Source organism: Oryctolagus cuniculus, chromosome 4 (genome assembly GCF_051225735.1).
Source record: "Oryctolagus cuniculus isolate XC-2025 breed Fujian yellow rabbit chromosome 4, ASM5122573v1, whole genome shotgun sequence".
Taxonomy (NCBI): domain Eukaryota; kingdom Metazoa; phylum Chordata; class Mammalia; order Lagomorpha; family Leporidae; genus Oryctolagus; species Oryctolagus cuniculus.
The window spans coordinates 139,190,462-139,206,757 of NC_142870.1; the positions used below are offsets into that span (position 1 = coordinate 139,190,462).

General features: G+C 34.0%; 1 protein-coding gene across 16 annotated transcripts in view; it reads right to left on the reverse strand.

Moving 5' to 3' along the window:
• TRPC1 (transient receptor potential cation channel subfamily C member 1) overlaps positions 1-16,296 on the reverse strand; it is an 88,426-nt gene that overhangs the window by 62,340 nt on the left and 9,790 nt on the right. For 7 of the 16 annotated variants that reach the window (XR_016232051.1, XM_008266183.5, XM_089330261.1 and 4 more), the window contains 3 exons: positions 15,575-15,729; positions 8,737-8,838; positions 4,493-4,695 (listed from right to left, as the gene is read on the reverse strand). The exons of 2 other annotated variants lie outside the window; for them this stretch is intronic. Coding sequence is in view for 12 of the 14 variants with exons in the window: in XM_008266183.5 (XP_008264405.1) it covers positions 4,493-4,695; positions 8,737-8,838; positions 15,575-15,729 (460 nt within the window). In the remaining 2 variants the exon portion in view is untranslated. 16 annotated transcript variants of the gene reach the window in all.

Below are 16,296 nucleotides of genomic sequence, written 5' to 3' on the forward strand. Positions count from 1 at the left end.
GGTGAACCTCAAAAACTACGGTAAGTAAAAGAAGCCAGGAATATAAGTCAACACATTATATGATCCCATTTATATGAAATTTCTAGAAGAGGAAAAAACAGAAAAAAGATCTGTGGTTGGTTGGAGCTAGAGATTGGAGAAGTGACTATAAAATGAGTATGAGAGAACTTTTTCCAGTGATGGAAATGTAAAAATATCAGATTGTTAAGATCATCAATATCTGGGGCTGATGCTGTGGCACAGTAGGCTAAGCTTCCACTTCCGGTGCCAGTATCCCATATGGGTTCACGTCCTGGCTGCTCTTCTTCTGATCCAGCTCTCTGCTATGGCCCAGGAAAGTAGCAGAAGTTGGCCCAAGGGGTTGGGCTCCTGCACCCGCCTGAGAGACCCAGATGAAGCTCCTGGCTTCTTGCTTCGGATCAGCTCAGCTCCAGCCATTGTGGCCTTTTGGAGAGTGAACCAGCGAATGGAATTCTTTCTCTTTGTCTCTCTCTCTCTGTAACTCTACCTCTCAAATAAATAAAAAAAAAAAAAGAAAGAAAGAAAAAATCATGAACATCCAAATTTTAAAGAAAACTTTGTTAAAGTCCTATGGAATTAGGTGATTATATTCTATGTGACTTTCTGGGGTTCTGGTTTCATCCATACTAACATTTAAATATGGAAATATATAACTCCACATGTCCAGTACTTTTTAAATAATTAATCTGCAAGGCAGAGAGACACAGAGAAAGATCTTCAATATGTTGTCTCGTTCCTCAAATGCCTATAACAGCAAGGCCTGTGCCAGGCTGAAGCCAGGAGCCCAAAATCTATCTAGGTCTTCCACATGAGTGGCAAGAACCCAGGTATTTGCGCCATCATCCACTGCCTCCCAGGGTATGAACCAGCAGAAAGCTGGAACACAAACATAGCCTCTGGGACTGAAGCAAGGACTCTGATTTAAGATATGTGTGCCCCAAGTAGCAACCCAACCACTGTGCCAGAGGCCAGACACCACAAAGGTCTTTCAAACCAGTAAATTCATGTGGGTCTCAATCTAAGTATTTAAGCAAACATGAGAAGGAAGAGAGAGAATTAGGCAACATTAATAACAAACAGGTTAACTTAATGAAAAAGAAAAGAAAATTTGAATGGTATCAATATAGGCAGAAATTGGGAGACAAAATTTCTAACATACAACTGACAGCCACTGATGAGACTGTAGCTACCAATCTAACACTGCAATTAAGAGTCATGTTTCTAGAGCCGGCGCCGTGGCTCAATAGGCTAATCCTCCACCTTGCGGCGCCGGCACACCGGGTTCTAGTCCCGGTTGGGGCGCCGGATTCTGTCCCGGTTGCGCCTCTTCCAGGCCAGCTCTCTGCTATGGCCAGGGAGTGCAGTGGAGGATGGCCCAGGTGCTTGGGCCCTGCACCCCATGGGAGACCAGGAAAAGCACCTGGCTCCTGGCTCCTGCCAGGATCAGCGCGGTGCGCCGGCTGCAGCGGCGGCCATTGGAGGGTGAACCAACGGCAAAAGGAAGACCTTTCTCTCTCTGTCTCTCTCTCTCACTGTCCACTCTGCCTGTCAAAAAAAAAAAAAAAAAAAAAAAAAAAAAAAAAAAAGAGTCATGTTTCTAAACCAAATGGCAACTGTCAGGGCTGGGCCAGGCCAAAGCCACAAGCCAGGAACTCCATCCAGGTCTCCCAAATGCGCAGCAGGGACCCAAGCACTTGAGCCATCCTTCACTGCCTTCCCAGGTGCATTAGCAAGAAGCTGGATCAGAAGCAGATATGGGATGCCAGCACCACAAGCAGCAGTTTAACCAACTGTGCCCCAACACCAGCCCCTGAAGGCAGAATATTTACAAATATTTAAGGATTTATTCACATATTACTTGTCTAACTAAAATATATATATATTTTTTTAGTAAAAAGAAACAGTTAAAATATTTACTTGGGACATGTACATCAGGGTATCTGTGTTTGATTCCCAGCTCTGGCTCCTAATTCTTCCAGTCAATGCAGAACCTGGAAGGCAGCAGTGCTAGCTTAAGTAATTGGGTTCCTGCCACCTATGTGGGAGGCCTGGATTGTTTTCCTGGCTCCTAGCTCCAGGCTCCAGCCCTAAGCACTGTATTTGGGGAGCGAAGTAGCAGATAGAATATCTCACTCTCTCTTCCCCCCACCTCTAATAATTAAAAATTCTTAGAAAAGAAAAAATAATGGAAATGAAGTTCCCATATACATTAGGCAAGTGTGCAAAGATTTCTTGTTGTCTTTGAAAGAAAATTTTAAATCTAATTATTGTATAATCCAGTTATGGGTATGCAATCCAACTGTGTATATAATCCATTTATGATTTTATAAAAACAAACAATATTTTCATTTAGAGATTCTGGGAATAAGGAAGCATCATGACATTAATAACTAAATATTATAGGCAGTTATTCATTCTTCCATATACCAAAATCACCTTTTTGGAGGTTCAAAGCATTCAGTTATTCCAATACCCGCTCAACATCATCTCTGCCATTTATCTACCTCAATATCCCTCTTGTATATTTACTGAGGACAGAGACACTGAGCAGTCTCCCTTTCAAATAATTTTCTTGCCACTATGCCAGAATTCCTAAGATCACCTTACCCTCGAAGTTCACTTTGCCAATACCGACCCCTTGTAGCTACCTAGTCAAGCTCTGCAAACTCATTTACCTTCAGCAGTGAAGTGGGTAATAATATGAGTAAAGCTGAATGTACATTGGGGTTACCAGCATTCAATGCAATGAAAAATATACTTTACACGTTAAACAAAGCGCTCCTGTAAATTAAATTTAACTGGTAGTTCACTGTTCATTACTTTGCTATCTCTTCCAAATGCAATGATTCTCAGGTCTAAAAATTTTTGATAAAAGATTCTTTAAAGTTATTTGAAATTTCAAAGTACATCAAATATTGAAACTAAAAATAAACCACAGTAATTATATTACTGAAAATGTTTTTCAAAACCAGCACAATCCACTATCCATCTCTACACTAGGTGAAAATATTGCCTTTAGACATTATCATCACCTGGAATGACACCATCTCTAAAATTTAAAAACCCGTATCTTATAAATACAAATTGTCTCACTCTCTTATTGCCAACTCATTGGCTATTCAACTTCCCAGAAGCCTTATTTCTTTTTACTCATTTTGTTAGCCTCCTTTTCTTCTGCAGTTCTACTTAGCAATTCCTGGAAATTATTTTGGTCAGGATCCACTGCCAACTGTTCTCACTCTTCTGCAAATATTCCAAACAATTTGCAAGTTCCAAATAAAATAAAACCACATGCTATACTTTCTGCCTAAAATACTTTACCTTTTAATTCTTACTCATACTAAACCATAGCTCCTTTAATACACCAAAGGGCTATTCCTAAGGGAAGGAAGCAGTGAGAAGGATGGTTCTCAGCTTTAAAGTTTAATGCATATATTATACAATAATCCTTAACTTAAAGTAGCTTGTCAGTGTCCTGCCTGGACTTCCAGTCACATTTCCTACAGCAGATATTAAACTTGATACTATTTCAGATATACTTAATCAGCATTCACATATATATGTTTATATATATACATGTATGTGTGTGTATGGGCTGGTATCTGCTTGACTTCCAGTGAGGGTCTTATGGCAGGAAAGAGCATGTGTAAGAAAGAGACCAAGGGCTTTATTTATAAGCCAGTTCTCAAAGGAACTAATCGAAAGAGTTAATCCTGTCTGCAAAGAACTACTCCATCTCTCAAAAAAGGCATCAATCCAGTGGTGCCCCCATGACCTAATCACCTCTTAGTACCAATCACACAAAGACCCCACCTCCCAGCACCAATCACACTGGAAATCAATTTTCAACATGAGTTTTGGTGGGGGCTAGCCAAATCCAAACCACAGCAATGGTTTCTGCTGAAAATTAGATTTTCAAGTCTAGCCAAAAACCATACCTCTGTACAACAAGCCCATGTATATGATCTTGCTCAGTCTGTAAAAGATGGGGTACTTTCTTGATCAATTACTCCTCAGTTGTTCTTATCATTTTCAACTGAGGAAATGGTAAGAGATAGTAAACAGAAAGAAATAATGACTTGAATATTTGTGGGGGAGTTCGCAGGAGACATAACAAGTCATAGTTACAAGGTAGTCCTGATTTCTTTATAAGAAAGCAACTTCTACACTTGGAAATTCTCTTGTATTAATAAACTCAGCCTCTAAAGAGTAAATAGTACCCCCAACAGCAGGAGTATGGGTAAACTTCATTCACAATTTGATGGATTTTTCTGAATTATGTAGCATTTGGTAAACATTTCTGAAAAATTCAGAAGTCATTGTATAAGCAAAGGAGATGGAAATTTTCAATTCAAGTCACCACAGCATCATGTCTTAAAAGTGACTGGAAAAAAAGATTTAAAAAATTGACACAATTGACATAGACCTTACTACATCACTTATTTATTTATCAAAATTTTAATTTTCTAACCTGGAATGCCGGAGGCTATCCTTTTTGTTTTTTGCAGAACACAATGTACATTCACAGCCAACTGCATGGGGCTTTGGTAGAGATACATCCTGTTTTAAGAGCATTGTAAGAATTTCATAGTTGTTACGATGAGCAGCTAAAATAACAGGTGCAACATCCATAGTTGTTGAATACTCAGGATTCTGAATCCGTTCCATGAGTTTCTGAAAAATATTTATATAAATTTCCAAACATAATTTGTGACTTCAAGAAATATATTTATTGGTGAATGAAATGAAAAAAACTAGGAAAGCACAAAGAACTTAAGAAGTTTTTGAAGAAATATGATAATTTACTTCAACTAAATTTTTTGAGACCTTAAAGCTTAACTCTGATTAATAAATTACAATATAATCATAACACAAAATTTTCAATAGTTAATATTTATTTAACTAGAGTTCTGTTTTTCCTAACAAAGGAGAAGTGAGACTACCAAGAGAAATACCTTAGAAAAAAATGTCTAATTTACACAAGATTATAGAAACATGTACGACAGTATAAAGAACAAGGTTTTCAGAAAAAGAATGTAATGGAAAAACATAAATATTAAAAGCAAGCAGAGTATAACTGTACGAGAAAAACTTTTAAAATCCACCTCTATGGCAAACTTTGTCACGTGAATAGCAATGAAGCTAACTGAAAGGGGTAAGTAAGTAGGAAGCACTCTTCATTTTATGAGGGTGCTTCAAAAAGTTCCTGGAAAACAGAATTAAAGTATAAGTTTATTTTGGTGCAAAAAATATCAAATTCATACATTAACTTTTTTCATAAGCATTTTCCACAAACTTTCTGAAGACCCTCATATAATTATCTACACATGCCCAATCCTCCCCTGTAACACTTTCTATTATAAATGCATAAAAACACTAACAAATATAGCTACTATTTAATGAGTCTTGAAACTGTTAAGCACTTTACATTTATCACCTCATTTAGTTCCCACCTGCAAAACAGAGCATTATAATCCGCATGAAGAAACTGAGGCTCAGAGAAGTTAATGTGCCCAAGCCACATAACAGAGTGGCAGGGTACTGATTAAATCCAGGCTGTACTACTTGGGAGCCTGAGCTCCTCTCACTACAGGGGCCCAGGGCCTGGCAATGGCATGAAATGAGGAAGAAAACAGTAGTAATTAAGGAATCAGGATTAAATTTAAAAGCTGACTATTTTATGACTACTGCATATTCTTTCCAATTCTTCTCACTTTTTTTCTCAGAGGTTTCCCTGAGAATTGTTTGACTCTACAGTGTAAGCTCATCAAGTTCTCATTTTTGGTTAATTTTTTATTAACATTGTAAAAGCAGTGTACACTTATTACAAAATATCTGAAAGATATAGAAAAGCAGAAAGAATAAAAATACTAATATTCCTTTCGCAGAACATTTTACAGTACAGTTTTTCCTTCTAGTCTTTTCTCTACCACACACCCTTTTAAGAAAATCTTTTGCATAAATAGTAGATATGCTAAGCACCAAAGATAAAAACAATGGTTCTTAGTATTTTGAAGATCAAAGACCCTTTTTATAATTTTATAAAGGCAGAGCCTAAGATCTTCAGGGGAAAAAAATTCATGCACAGAATTTTGCATACAATCTAAATAATTTCATAGAGTCTGTGTTCAGGATATCTTATTCTACTAACTGGAGTAACACTACTACAAACATACTAAAAAAAAAAAAAAACAGCTTTTCACAAATTTTAATTATTTCATTAACACAGACCTTCCCCTGCCACTGAAGTAGAATTATAGGCAATGAACAGTTTTGAAGCTCTTGATACAGAATGTCAAAGCACTTTTAACAGTTTATATTATCAATAATTTAAGAATACACTCATTTTATACTAAAGCTTTACTCACCAGCACTGGGCACTCCTAGTTTATGAGAAATATCCATGAAATTTTAATTTATTGTGCTCTATTGGTAAATTTTGTTATTTTCTGATATAACTTTTCCCCTCCTTTTTATGAAGTTTCTTTATATACTATATATTTTCCATTTATTGCAGGCTTCAAATTAATGAATTTATTTAAAAATTTAGCCCCTTTCCCTCTTATTATTGTATTACTAGTTATAAAGAAAACTATAGATAGTTCTTTGGGAGAAAAATGGCTCTGTTTCATTAACTGCATGAAAAACAATATTAAACATGCATAAGATTAAAATTCACAATTTCATTGTTTATAATATAATCTGTGAACTAGCAAATAAAAAACCTGTACTTGAAAGTCAATTATCAAAAAGGCAATTTTGATATGGCAAAAGTATAGAATGAATTCATTGAAAGTGTAAAATATACAACAATGTTTAATAATGCCTGTTTAAAGATTGCTTCTTGGCCTTTTAGCTAAGATCAAGTGTAATAATGCCTGTTTAGAAATAACAGGACCATTAAAATGTGATCTTGCTGTCATTAGAAGTATTGAAATAAAGGCTGAATAATCTTTGTTTGTTAGAAATAGAGTAGAAAGCGTTTTTTTACTGAACAGGTGAGAACGGCCAAGGCCTTCCAACTGTTAACATTTAACTGGTACTAGTAATGGTGATGAATAAGAGTTAGTGATTCCAAAAGCCAACACACTGTATTTCAACCTCCCCTACGAAGATGAAATGGGCTAAAAGAAAGTAGAAGAAGTATACCAAAACAGAATAGTAACTGCACAATAAATGGTGGAAAATTAAATAAGACACTAGATATATCTGATCTATTAAATAGAACCACATTCTTGGTCCTTTTTTCTTTATTCCTATTTTTTTTTCTACCACCACTTAAACAAATCTTCTGGACAAGGTCATGCTTTTGTAATAGTCTAAATGAAAGTAAACTTTTTCATTTAATGTACAGCAATTTAACAGAACCTCTCTTAGTTCTCAGATCCCATCAGGCAGCCTGCCACTAATTTATAATTCTTGCTAAAAGTATTATTTTTTTTGAGTATAATAAGCTTATACTCAGAGTTAAATCACTGGTTTCACTACACCTTTGATAACAACTATTTCTAATTAGTATTTAATTATTAGTGACTATCTTCCTAACTACAAAAGTAATAAAGAAAAATAAAAAATAAGAATGAAAACACTCTTAATTTGGTCAATCGGTATGAGATGACCATTGTTAGGGAACATTTTGCCATTTTTCCATACAACAGTTTTTCTATGCATATTTTTAACCTTGGATCCAATCATATGTACAATTTACTAACCCTGTTTTTCAGTATATTTTTCCATAAATATTCTTTAAAAAATCATTTTAATAACTGCATAACATCCCATTGTGCATCTATGTAATTATCTCTATTTCCTATCTAATCTGGGATGTTTAGATTGTGTCTCATGGGTTTTTGCTTTTCTTTGACTGCTACAAATAAGATTGCAGTTGACTTCTTTGTTCACATTTCTGATCACTTCCTTGAGAGGTTCTCAGAGGTAAAAGAACTAAGTTAAACAACAGGAGGAACACCTTTCTTATTTATGAAACATCCAGCCAAAATGCTTTTCAAAGTATCCGCCCCACCAGCAGTATATGACTCTGCTATTCTCTTGCTATCAGTGATTATTATTTTTTAAAAGTATCTGCTAATTGGACAAGCAAAAATTACCATCTTGTATGTGATTATCAACAAGATTTAATAATTTATATTTTCTCAGATTTTTAATGTTCTTTTATAACAATTTTCATGTTTTTCATCTATTCTTCTAAGCTGAAAAGTATGCATTGCCAGTTACCCATCAGTTTTCCTAATTTTGCCTGATACTTAAAATTCAGAAATTTAACTTTCAAAACAGCCAAAGACTATGTCACTGTGATTTTTGTCTACTGTTTTTATGCTTAAAAAGTCCTTCTACTCCCAGTTAAAATTCATCTACATTTTCTTCCAGTTTTTATGGCTTCATCATTTATATTTAATTCTTAAGTCTATCTGGAAATTAATTTATAAGTTAACATTATCTGCAGATTATACCAAATCAAAATACTGGTCCAGGCCAACAAAATTAAGGAAATGTCAATTTATTTTAAAAAGGTTTCTGAAAATAAAACTAATTATTCTTGCAAGTGTCTACTTACTTTACTAATTTACAAAAAGAAAAAAATCGATTTGTAAAAAAAAAAAAACAAAATAAATTTGGGGAAGGAAAAATGGCAACGGGCAAAAAGATCTATTTTGGTTTAAAAATCCACGTTAATAAATATTTAAGAGTACTAACTACTATAGTTGGTCTTGATGATGGTTTTGGTCGATGATTAAGTAGTATATCAACAGCTCCCACTACTTCAGAGTCGATTGCCACCAAAAGTGCATCTGCGGACTTTAAAAAAAAAAAAGTTAAAAATGAAAATTGAATATAAAAAGGTAAACTATGAGTATTTATTTTTACTAACTCATAAATTATTCTATCTTTAAAAATTTAAACTGTATACATACATATATATATATATGTATATATACAGCAATACTGAATTTCCAGGAATTCAGACTGTACAAGTAGCACATTGCTTGCTTGCCTCAGCAATACTTCTGTGTACCACACTACATGTTTCTGTCCTGATTCCAATGCATGAGCTGGTAAAATAATGAATGCTTGATACAAGGGATTATTAGTGGAACAGTGCTGATCCATGCAATATATAATGCTGATTTTTTTTTTTTTTCAAAATCTTTACTCTTGAATTGTGGACCAAAAAACTTAATGTTTTAAATCAACAACAAAAAAAATGCCAGAACTATTCCTACAAGGATTATATTCTAATAAAATAATCATCACTGATCCAACCAAACCAATAGAGGAGAATGGAAAAATATATAAAGGGGAGAGTATTCTGCTCTAATCTTTGAAATACACATGGCTGACTAAAATGGTACAAATTGGACATTAATATTAGCAATCTTGTCAAGTATAAGCCAGAATGAATTAGGCTACCTGTTTGCAGAGGCAGGAAGGAGAAGTAACTTTATAGTTCTACAAGGGTACTTTTAAAAGTCCATGAAAAACGGAATTGAGTCAAAAGAATTTTGAATTCCATGCATAGTTTTTACATAATACACATTTGCTACAAACTTTTTGAAGACTCAATATACATGAATTTCAAAATATCTTGCACCAAAATAAGTTTTTTATTCCATGTTTTCCATGAATCTTTTGAAGTACACTTGTATGCCAATTCATATTCCATCAGGAGGGAAAGTTAAAAAACTCAGAGAAAATGCAGACTTTTCTACTTTCTGAAACAAAGCCTACAGTTTGACTGGCCACCAAGACATTAGGTTTTGGAGTTTTGTGGGGTTCTTTGTTTTTTAAGGAAAACCATAAAGACAGAGGAAATCACTGAATATTGATTAATGTAAAAAAAAGTTCTGATTATTTTCAAACTGTACATTTTTAACTATTATAATCTTTACTATTTAAATCAACCAATGTTCCTGCTCTTGGGAATGAAACTATTCAGATCTTTAATATTCTTAGTAACTGAAAATGATAAAGTTTTCATCCATTTTATCTGGATGTTAAAAATAGAACGGGGCAGGTGTTTGATCTAGCAGTTAAGACACTGGTTGGGACACCTGGGTTCCATACAGAAGTACCTGCTTTTTATACCCAGCTCTGTCTCCTGCTTCCACTTTCCTGATAATACAGACCCTGGGAGTCAGCAGTAATGGCTCAAGTAATTGAGTCTCTGCCACCCACATGGGAGAACTGGATTGGGTTCCTAGCTTCCAGCTTCAACATGGCTCAGTCCTGATCATTAGGGAATTTTGGAGGCCAGCAAATGAGAACTCTATATAAATGTCTAACTGTCCATCTTCGTCTCTAAAATAAATGTTAAAAATAAAAATAGGAATAAAAACTATAGAGTTTATCTGGATGTCTAAAAACAAGACTAAGCACCCCAAAAGAGATTTGGAGTCCTCATTCAACCGTTAGGAATCATCTATTTTTTTCCTATAGGAAAAACTCCCGTGCAGATGGGAAATTTAAACCATTGTTCTATTCCTTAAAACTTTTTTAGTGTTCACTGCACTGTAGCTTCCTAGCATTATTATTTCCCTGCTTTGCAAACATTTCTTTTCAGTTTTTAGCATACTCTGATGAAGCAAATGAATAAAAAGAGTTCTATATCCATTACTACTAAATATTTCATTTACAATTTTTAATTTTAACCCATAAAGCTAGATATAGTGGTGCCTTTGTTCTCAAGATCGAATGCCAAGTGGCCTTCAGCCACTTGAAACATAGCTATGGATACAATGGCAACCTTAAGAAAAAAAAAAAAAGAATATATATATATTCACAAGCTAACATCATGGGAATTATTTCCCAAAAGAAACCAGCCCAGATTAATAAATATTTAAGAGTACTAACTACTATCATTGGTTTTGATGATGGTTTCAGTCTATGATTAAGTAGTATATCAATTTGTTCCCACCACTTCAGAATCGATTATACTGAGTTGTCTATAAATGATGAATATCTGACTTTCTCAAGTATCTTTCAGATCTGTACTGAATAAAGGAACAGCTAGATTAAAACCAACAAAGTAGGGAAAAGGAAAAAAATTGCTAAAAGTTGACCACTGAAAATATAAAATACCAGTATTACAAAAATCACTGTCAAAACACAGCAGTCTGAAGCCATTTAACGTAACGACAAACACGTTAACAGTTTCAGACCACATGAAACGAAGTAAAATGATTACATTCTCAATGATTCCAACTTATGATGGTAAAGTTAAATTATATTCAGACACAAAACTTAGCAAAGAATAAAGAAAGATTTATATTAAATCTTTCAATGCTTAAAAGGATAAGCTTCAGCTACAAAAATATTCATTTATATAAAAACATCATATAAGCAAGGAGTTACCATTGCCTTATTCTACACAAATGATGTCTAATATATCGATAGCAGTGCTGAAGGAAAAATGTTGCAAATTATTTTAAGAATATATAAAGATATACACAATGTCCTCACTAGTTTTGTTTCCTAATTTCTCATATATTTGACCACTTCTTGTTAAAATCTCTTTAAGACACATACTCATATTTCTAAGGACACTATCTTTCTTCTCACTTCAGAATTCATCTTTTCAACAATTCCCATACTCTTTCCTCTAAGCTCGGAGTAAGAGGCTACTTATTTCCATTCCAAATCTAATTTTCTTAGTACTTTATTTAATGCTTAGTATTCTATCTAAAGCTACCTAATCTTCAAGACCCCAGTCCCTCATTCACAGAAATAACAATCTTCGCTCCCAGAACTTTAAATCCTGATTCCTTACTCTTGGCTACCTTGACTTGATCTGATCTTTCTCTTAGTATTCAAGTTTTTTTCTTCCTTTCACTACGTCAAACTTCTCAAATCAATGTGTATCATTTCTCTAATTTTACTGGTGCCATGCTTTCAAAATCCAATGGACTTTTTAGCGTCAGTTTTCTATTGATTTCTAAGCAACATATTAAAACTATTCCTGTGGTTTTCACAATGCTTCAACACCCCAAAGGCCTCTGACTTCTTCAGCCATCCGCTTTCTACCTCCTTTAATGAGACCTTCTCCTTTGAATGCCCTTTATTAAATGCAGGTGCTTCCTGAGAAGTACTCTGCACCAGCCCTCTGCTCTTCTCTGTGACTTCACCCACTCTCGGGACATCGCTCTTCATCCCACATATTCTTGTCTACTGTGGTCTTTAGCCTCACCTCTCCCTAGAAATGAAGTCTTCATGAGTCACTGACTGTTGGGGACTGCTGGATACCCCCAGTCAACAAGATATCCTTCGCACGAAGCTTGACTTCTCTGTCGAATGCTGTCTTTCTTTCATCCTTCTCCCGGTTACCCAAGCTTAAGATTTCTGAAACACCTTGGACTCTTTCTCAATTCTCCCCTCCAGATTTAAATATTCACCAAGATTGGTCAATTCTTCCTTCATAACATTTTACATAAGCTGTTTTTCCCTCCTTAGAGACACTATTCTTTTCATAGCCACTTTTCTAGTTCATATCTGGATTACTACAAAAGCTACTCATACATGCTAGAGCCATCCCCATTTTTACTGAATTCAGCCTCCAGATATATCTTTCTAAAATATATTCGACAAGTATCACCTCATTTCTCAAAAGGTATTTAATGATACCTATCTATTATATAAAACCAAATTCCTAAGCCTGGCCTTCAAAGCCCTTTTCATCAGTTAACTGTGTTAGCTATTTTTCCTAATAATTGCCACTACTCAAATATATCCCTTAAAAAGGTTTCAATTCACTGTCTCAAAAACATACATTTTCTGTGCCTTTGTTTACATCCTTCTCAGCAACTCCTGCTCCTAACCTATCTACACATTTTTGAGAGTACATTAGGGTAACAGGTACACAAACTCTGGAGCCAGAACTTGGGTTCAAATTCTAGGTATGCTATTTATGGAGTCACTTTGGGAAAGCTATTTAACCTTTCTGTATCCGAGTCGTCTCCTCTATAAAATGTGGATAATAATATCTACCCCACAGGACTCTTAAGGATTAAGCAAGTGAATATATTTAAGGTTCCTGGCACCATAAATATTAGAAATGATTAATATTTCAAGCTAAGCTCAACTGACATTCTTCCAATAAAATTTTTTATAGCTCCACAATGATCATGCTGTTTTTCTATAATTCGATAACACTCATAAAACATTTATATTGAACCACAAAGTCTTAAGTACAATATAGGGTTTCTCAAAACTGGCACTACTGACATTGTGGGTCAGATTTTTTTTCTTTTTCTTGCTGTGTGGTAGCTGTCTTGTATACTGTAGGATATTCAGCAATATCCCTCACCTCTACTCACTCAATACCAGCAGTAACTGCTCCCTACTCGCCAAATTGAAACCAAAAATTTCTCCATTCTCAATTACCCTGGCAAACTTGTCTGGTTCAAAATCATCGACATAATATAATGCAAGACAAAACATATGAAAGCACAAAGTAACTGCAAAGCAATATACAAGGGTCAAGCATTATTACCACCTTACATTCAGCAAGTACACCTTTGTATTAGTGAACTGACTTGAATTCATATGTACTTTATTTACCCAATTCATTTTAAGATCCTTTCATGCAGAACACATGTTTTACTTATTTTCACAATCACACCCAACCAAAGGCCTTTGATATTTGTTGACTGATAGAATAAGATATAAATAAACAATTCAAACAGAACACAGTGAGCTGGAAAGAGCATGGGATTTGCAGTCAGAAGATTAAGTTCAAATCTTAGCTTTCTTCTTACTAATTTTAGAACCTTGGGCAATAATTAAAGTCTATGAGCCTCAGTTTTCTGACCGATAAAATGCTAACATCTATATAGGTTGATTGTGATATTCAAATATAATTAAGAAAGTGAAAAAAAAACATATATACCGCAGAACTATCATGTACATACAACCATATGTGTAAACACACAAAATTATTCTCCCATAATACCTCTTTTATCCAGAATCATCAGAAACTGAATTTCTTTACAACCTTATTTTTGAGGTAACTGAAGCTTATGCCTTTAAGTGTTTAAATTTTAAATTATTTTGACTGAAATAGTCTGCTTTCTGAACACACACACACACACATACACGTGCACTAAAGTATTTCAAAAAGTTCATGGAAAATTGAAATAAAAAATAAGCTTATTTTGGTGCAAAACTTTTTGTAATCTATGTATAGTTTTCATAATACATATTTTTCTTAAACCTTTTTGAAGACCCTCATGCATTGTTTTCAAAATTTTTACACCAAAATATACATCTTTTCCATTTTTCACAAACTTTTTAAAGAACCTTCATATATTCTTTCTTCTAAAACAGTAAGTACTGAATATAATTTAACTTTTCCTTACAGATTCTGGCCCATTGTTATAAACCTTAATTACCATTCTAATATATAGCTCCCTCAGAGATGATTAGAAGTGTAATGTGATTGACTTCTTTATTAAATATTGCCCTAGGTACCATGTCTCATTTTCTTTTACTGCAGCTCCAGAGCTCCTCCTGTTGCCCCTCTAATTCTCTACAGATTAGAAAACTAATTAAGTTTATTATGATGGAACCTAAAATGAGAAAAAAATACTCTGAAGTAAAGCTCCGGAAGTACTCCTAGAACTAAAATTCATACACTTAATTTGGAAAGCTCGGCAGCTACCTTGACTATTACAGGTATCTTTTATTTTTCAGTTCCTAGTTGTGTTCTGGGTAGCTGAAGTTGCTAGATAAGCATTCTCTCTTAACTTTAAGTATACTTATATATGTGAGACAATATCATATGCTGTAATACATATACTCATATTAGAAATCTATATAGAACTACCCACTTATATTCACAAAATCTGCTGTGAGTGCTTCCTGATGCCACTTAAAATTATATACCTCATTAAGGGGAAAAAAATGAGCCAGAATTCATGACCTAGAAGTCCCATCATAAGCAAACCAAAAAAGAAACAAAACAATATTATTACTAAATTCTTTCAAGATGTACATGCATGCCTGCTTTTCTATCTGAGTTGATAAGATAAACAGAAAGGTCTGTCTTTTCCAGTTAAAAAAATCATTCGTCTTTAGACATAAGTAAACATTCAATTTCAAATGAAGACGAAAATTTAATAGAACTTGGAAGAAAACCAAAGTCAAACTGAAAATTGTTTTGTAAGTCAAGATATTGTACACATGCCTATAAATAACACAGGCCCAGGAAAAATCTGTTCCCCTGACAGTTCCAGAATATTTGTACTACTTTTAGGTATATAACATAAATAATATAGATAATAAAGTTATCTTTAATAAATCATAACATTACCAGATTAAAAAAAAGTAACAGTTGAATGAAAAATTAATCAATTCAAATTATTATAATTTTTTTAAAAAGATTTTTTTTTCGGCTGGCCTTTAAAACTTTGGTGGCTTATAATCAAATAAAAGGTTAAATAGAGAGAAAGGCAAAAAAATAAAAAAGTAAACTGGATGGAAGAAAACATGACATATCTAACATTTCTTAGAAGCTAGTGGATAAAATTATCTTGCCTTGTACCTGACAACCGTAGTCCAAAAGAAGCTGCAGTATATCCAAGTTTTCGTTTTCAATAGTTATGGTAACAGCATTTCTCCCAAGCACATCTACGCAATTTATGTTCAAGTCACCTGAACTGTTTTCCTCCAAAATCTTTTTAACCATATAATAGTCACCTAAATAACAATATACAAACATAATTTAATATCCATGACATATTACATAAGAATGACTGTAAAGTAAAACTTAGTTTGTTGAATAAAAGATTAAAAGCCTAAACTCATCTTGTATATGGAAATATGCACTGAAAATGTGAACATTTCCTTGCAGCTTCTATCTTGATAAAATGTTATCAGCTGAAAACACAAAAAGCAAATAGAAATGGATGATTACAAGGAGAAAAACTTGTAGAAGATATTTAAAACAATTTAATAAAAGTATGTCCAAAAGCACAGATCAAAAGCTAGAAAAAATAGGAGAAGCTTAATGGAATTAAATTCTGTATCTCAAATATATATACACATTTACTCATATAACATAATGGTTAAAAATGAGATCTAGTACCAAGTACAGGATAATATAGAGCAGCTTTATAAGAGAAAATATATGTTGGAAGAGCAGTGGATTGTGAATTTGTGAATACATCTAGTATGAGGGAAGGATACCCAAAAATTCTCTCTCCTCTCCACTCTCCAACAAATACATCATTATTATCAACTTCATCAACAACCTATTTGGGGTAA